The 6,361-nt window shown below is 33.0% G+C and overlaps 3 protein-coding genes across 4 annotated transcripts in view; 1 reads left to right on the top strand and 2 right to left on the bottom strand.

Moving 5' to 3' along the window:
• LOC142353242 (sulfate transporter-like) overlaps positions 1-6,361 on the bottom strand; it is a 510,154-nt gene that overhangs the window by 342,641 nt on the left and 161,152 nt on the right. The gene's annotated exons all lie outside the window — the stretch shown is intronic.
• The window catches only part of LOC142353246 (uncharacterized), a 534,761-nt gene that overhangs the window by 212,299 nt on the left and 316,101 nt on the right, over positions 1-6,361 (top strand). The gene's annotated exons all lie outside the window — the stretch shown is intronic.
• LOC142353099 (synaptosomal-associated protein 25-like) lies at positions 4,167-4,903 on the bottom strand. Its single transcript, XM_075405295.1, has one exon. The coding sequence runs from the start codon at positions 4,844-4,846 to the stop codon at positions 4,664-4,666; it is 183 nt and encodes a 60-aa protein (XP_075261410.1). The 5' UTR covers positions 4,847-4,903; the 3' UTR covers positions 4,167-4,663.

A 6,361-nucleotide genomic window follows, 5' to 3' on the forward strand; every position in this document is an offset into this window, starting at 1 on the left:
TGAAGCTTGCGTCGCAGTAAAAGCCAGTTAAATTTTAAATTGATTTCTTGAAGTCCATTTATTTTTTCTTCATCCACAGATCAAAATGTTTATTTATAGAGAGAAAACAACAATAGTTTACTCTTTTGTTAAGGGCTCTTGTAAAACTGTAAAAACTTGAAAACAATATTATTATTGGTTTACTGATATAATTTAGAACGAATTTTCCGATAAAAACTGAAACGCACATTTTTAGATTCACCGCAATCCAAAACTTGTCAATGTTTGCATTGCTTCTGCCAAAAAATAACAAAGGTTCAATTAAAGAAGCTGCAGAATTGTTTGCCATTCTGTTTCAAACTATTAAAAAAATAAAAAATAAACTGTTTTCAAGCAGGTTACGCGAACTATTTCAATCAAGGCTCCTAGCTACAACAGAAACACAACACACATGTTAGGCCATCGAAAGGACTTTACCGTTCTAGTCGACTAGACACTTTCATTCGTCCATAAAAAGCTGATTTTAATTTTTTCTGTTAGTTTTTCGATTAGTTTGAGTTGCTCGAAAAAGTGTAATTCTTCAACGGGGTATCTTTTTTGTTTTTCGCTTAGAGCTGAGGTTGACTCAAACTTCCTACTGAAATTTGTGATCTTTTCATTATTCATCTTAGGCTTTTTAATTTACCCGGACCGAACTCCAAGTCTATATCAGTACTAGGCAAGTCTAACTACAAGTCTCATATCGTTTTTCAGTACTGGGCTCTTCTAATTACAATTCTTACAAGTCTGAAGGTTGGCCAAAATTTTGATTACACATGCAAGTTTATAATTCCCAAGTCAGAAGTAGCTTTTCAAAAATTGTCGTGTGAAAACTTTGAATTGAAAAAAAATTTTGTCACGTGCCACGTTTTCAAGATTAATTTTTAGCCACTTTCCCAGGGTATTGTAAAATGATGTCGGTTTGCTGTATTATGATGCCGGGAGCATAACAAGGGTAATTTATCACCCCTGGAGAGTCTGTGGGTCCACATTGGGACCATTTCAGGTCATTCTGTGCCGTTTTCCGCCATTCAGCTCCATTTTGAAAAAAAATGACTTAATTTGAAGAATATTTCAGATCTTTTTTAATGTCTGGAGTTCTGATCGAGGCAAAATGGCAATTTTTTTTTCTGACAATTTTCCGACTTTTTTGTATAATTTTGGGCGGCTTTTTTTGACAATTTTTCACCTTTTTATGACAATTATCCGGCGGTTTTAGGACGATCTCTCGACTTTTTCTGACGATTTTCCGACTATTGTTGTACCTATTTTCGACTATTTTTTGGCTAAATTTTGGCGCTTTCCGGACCTATTTTTGACTTGCCAAGTATTGGCCAAGACTTACATTTAGAATTGCAAAGCCTTAAATCAGACTGGGATTTAGAATTGCCAAGTCATAAATCAGATTTGGATTTAGAGTTGCCAAGTCCTAAATCAGATTTGGATTTAGAATTGCCACCTCCTAAATCAGACTTTGATTTAGAGTTGCCTAGTCTTAGATCAGACTTGGATTTAGACATGCCAAATCTGAGCCCAGACTTGGATTCAGACTGCCAAGTGTAAAAAGTGACATGATCATAGCTCTGAATCATTACTGAATTGAGAATTGTAATTAGACTCGCCCAGTACTGAAATTGACCTGGCGTTAGGTCCCAGTATTGTTTTTTAATCTTTGATTAACTCACTGAAATAGAGTTTCGTAGAGCCCGAGAAAAATACTCTACAATTATGATAAAAGTATTGCAGTTCCTGCGAGAAAAGCGAAAACCATGATGTTTTCGAACAAGCTAAATTGTACCCAATTTAGTAACTCCTTTGAATTTAATTGACAGATTGCTTCAATCTCTGACTACAAAAAGTGTATGTTTAACCTATATATAGAATTTTTTGATGATTTACCTTGGGAAAATGTTGAACATGAGTTATTGCTTTTTTAAGAGAAAAGAACGACTAAAAAGGACTGCAAAACCAGTATCATCTGCGAAACTCTGTTAATCACTGATAATATTGTTTTTGTCATCAAACTGATGACACGTTTTGCCCACTTTGAGGCTCAGCCAGAGAAAGTAGGGCCATCATCGTCTCCGGGTTTTTTACCCCGACGCTCGGGACACATTTTTTCATACTTCGGTTTTTTGTGGATATTTGAAAACAAGTTGTTTTAAAAATGATTAATTATCCATCATTGTGTTGATCAACATCTATGCATGAATACAAGAAATATTTAAACTTGTTTGTAGCAACATGATCACAATGATAATAGCTAGTATCGAAATTTGTTCATTACTATTGATAATAGTATGTTGCAAAGTGAATACAGACAGAACGACAATAAATAGTAGTTGAGTTGAAAATAAGGCAAACTTAAAATCCATAATGCAAAAGCATAAAAATGAGATTTATCCATTCATTCAATCATCCTTTTCCCCAAAAATATTTGGAGAATCTTTCAATTAGATAGCAACAACCTTTATTTACGTTAGAGAAGTTGGACAAAAATTATTCCAGGAACTTATGAGCCTATTTAATATTTGAAACGTTCCTAGAAAAAATGAACAATAAACCAATAACACGCAAGGAAACGCACAAGCTTTTCTCATCTGTTTATGACAAGTCTAATTCTTTTGACCCCGACTAATTAACAACAACCCCACCCCTATTTTTCAATGTTATATGTTTTTACCCGGGTGCATCATTTAACCCCGCAAACTTCAGCTGAAACCCTTCCCTAAACCCTAATTAAACATAATTTTGAAAATCAATTGCATCAGTTATTTAGTGAATTATAATACGGATGTCCGGGTGAAATTTAGATGAGTGAAATCATCAGGGTGAAATGATGGGGGAAATAATCGAAGTGGACGGGGTAAAATGATAGCCCGGGGGGGGGGGGGGGGGGTAAATTGATAGGGGTGAAAAGAGGGGACACCATTTTTGACCAACTTTGCGAAGAACAGTCAGGCACGGAAAATTAGCTACTAGTAATTAACTAAAATCATCAACAGTTTACAAGATGAATGAAAATATAATTTGAAGTGAAATAAAAAATGAAATTGAAATGAAAAAAAAATTAAGCCCCCAAGTTAGTTATTTAGTTATGATTATAAATGGCGAGAGTGAATTTACAAATTAATTGAGTGAGTTGATTATTCGTGTTAAATGTGTGGCACTAAAGTTTCAAAAAAAGATTTTTTAGAAGAAAGATGGAACAGTTGTTAACCTGACAGAACAATTTGTTTCCCAAACGAAATCGTAAATAAAAACAACTGAATACTTCATGAATAAATGCAAGAAAGTTTTTGTAACCGACGTGATATGAGCTTTTCTCGAAACTTAACTGTATTTTGAGGTTATTAATTTGAAGAAAAGTATTTTATCGTTATTCAAAATGGCCAGTTTTTTAAAGGAAACTTGAATTTGGGTCAATTTTCGTGTTAGATATACAACTGTTGCTTTGTGTATTTTTATAAAATAGAAATTCACTGCAAATATACAAAAATATGAGCACTTTTCAATGGAAGTTTTCATATACGAGGACTTGAAATAGGCATACACCTATAAATTACAAGAAACTGTCGGCAGGTCTAAATAAGGGTTAAGCAAAAAATGTTTTTAATAATATTCTTGAGAAACCTTTTTGCAAGATTCCCTTAGGATCTTGCAAGATAAACTTATGGTCTCGACTCGGGTTATCATTAAATTGAGTTGCTACCCGATTTACGGCTGTGATTGTGGTCATTATTCACAGTCAATTATGCGAGCATTACCAATTTGATGGATAATGATAGAAGGGAAAATTAACGGTGCCAAAGCAAAATGCCCATTATAAAAAACCCAACGCCAGAAACCCAGTTTGCCAAAATACCCAAAATATACCCAATATTATACCCTATTGTTAAAATTATCAGAGATCCGATTTCGAAATAAACTTTTAGACTTTAATCTCGTGCATCTGTAAATTTTTCAAGTTGTTTCAATCCCATATTGCACGAATTTCCATTGCATGAGCACATCAGAGGACTATTTTCATTTTCCTTATATAGTAATGTTTTTCCGGAACTAGTAAAAAAACAAATGTAACGGAAATCCGATTTGAAATGCTCTTTTTGGATGTATCATTACAATCAGAACTAATCCGAGTAAATTAACCCGATTCCTTTAGAACCCAACTTAGACCTGGAGACAGTCAAAGAGTTCTTCTAATGACCACAACTTTAACACCAGGAGTCCAATAAATTCTAGAATGTTTAGTTTCTTGATTGATCATTAATTAATAATTTTGTCGCTCAGCTATTTCGTCCAGTTATGGCACTAATTATGAGTTGAAGTATTCATTTCTGGCTACATCGGGTATCCAATTTGAATTTTCAGCTCAATTCGAACTTTATTTCATTTTGAAACAAATATCTGCTCAATAAAAGTCAACTATGGTCCAGGAATTTATGTTTAAGCATCTAAAAGTGACTTTACCTTAACTTGAGTGCCTTTTTGGGTCCAAATTTAGTAGGTATCTAGCATGTATTAATGGATACCAGCCGTGTAGTAAAATTGATTTCTGAGTGAGTGATGTGACCTTTGAAATTGAGTGCTTAGTGACAATTAGAGTCCAGATTGTGACTTTGTGACCTTGAGAGCGATGATGTTTCTACTTGCCAAGTATCTTGGTTGCCCTCTTATTAGCCTCCCCGATCCTCTGTTCGTTTGAGTTTGCCTTGGCTTTGATCCTGTCCAGCTGTCTGTTCTGGTTGTCTATTTCGTTGCCCATATCATTGGCCATGTGCTTCAGATTAGTCACTATGTTTGACACTTCATTAATGTTTTCCTCCATTTCATCTTCTCTTTCGTCTTCCGTTACTCTGTAACAAAATCACATTCAAAAATCTATCTCGTGAAAACTGTGAAATCATTCTTGTTGCCGAAAAACACAGAGACCTGAATATTTTTCACACAAAAACACCGGAGAGCTGTTAAATATACCCTCTATTCACCCAGTTATAAGAAAGTTGAAAGTTGAAAATGAAGAATTCGAGATAAAAACTCAATTGAAGAATTTTATGTTGCAATTGAACTACAAAATTTACTAATTCTTTTCTTAACAAGAAGGCTGGCTGTTCCAACAAACGCCTAGAATTTGTCAAATGCCTCTCGTTGTTCTGAGATGAAAAAGTTTTTTGACAATCACTTTTTCGAAACTCAAACATTTTTCCGTAGCAATCTTGAGTACGACTTCTCATTTGAATAAAGGAAGAATGCAATGAAATTCCTTGTGTTGATATAATTTCATCAGATTAAAAGCCAATTGCAATATCAATCATTTTATAATAGAAAACCGATGTTTACTGAAACTTCAATTTTAATAAAGCACCAAATGATAATTTTAGTTTACGGTTATAATGAACTGAAAATTTAGAGTCAATTACTGTGTTAAATTAGTATGCTATTGGCAAGAAGTTAATTTTTTATTTTTTCAAGTGTCCTTTTAATAGCAGAAATTTGAACTTTGAAAAATTTAAACAAACCAAACATAGATTATTCTTCTTTTCAATGTTTACGCTGTAAATCTTATTATTTTCTAATAGGAAAAGTGACGTTTTTGTGTCTCAAAGAAATTACGCTAGTTGATTCAAATAAATAAAGACTTCATGTTACAATCAATTTTATATCAATTGAAGAAAATATGTTAAGAAATAGAAAAAATACGCTATACGTAAAATAAGAATGAAGCAGTGTTGATAAACATCTTTCAGACAGAAATAAATAACTTTCAAAAGTTACCCCTACTGAAAACCATACTTTTTTTTCGTTTTTCCCAAATTATTTATTGAAGTGTTGCAATGTTGCCAAAGGTGATCAGTTCAAGGAAGAGTCAAATTAAACCCTTTTTTTAAACAGAAGAGATGGTTTTGAAAGTCATTTTTAGGGTAATAACGAAAACACCTTTTTTGAAGAAAAAACATTGTGTCTGTTACTATTTAATTTGATAACAGAGAACTTTCACAGAATTTTCATTAAATCGCAAATGAGATAACAAGAAATGCTAAGAACATGAACCAATTTAACATTGTAAGCAGTAAAGAGAATTTAAGCCTATAAAGTAATGATGATTTCGTAGAAAAACAACACTTTTCTCTCCAGTGGTTTTTTTTGTTTTAAATTTAATTGACTTTTGTATAACCATCTCACAAATTGTTTGTAAAAATGAAACCTTTCAAAACAAGATGTAAGGTTACAAGTTGAGGCGTGATTTCCAATACTAACAGTAAAGATAAGATTTTGCAGTTGCTCTCGTAGTTCTTGTTTTGTAGAAAAGAGTTAATGTCTTATTTAAAAAAGCAATGGATTC

The sequence above is a fragment of the Convolutriloba macropyga genome, chromosome 14, assembly GCF_964194025.1.
Source record: "Convolutriloba macropyga chromosome 14, txConMacr16.3, whole genome shotgun sequence".
NCBI lineage: Eukaryota > Metazoa > Xenacoelomorpha > Acoela > Convolutidae > Convolutriloba > Convolutriloba macropyga.

Coding starts and splice junctions, on each gene's coding strand:
- LOC142353099 (XM_075405295.1), bottom strand. CDS start 4,846: ATGGAGGAAAACATTAATGAAGTGTCAAACATAGTGACTAATCTGAAG.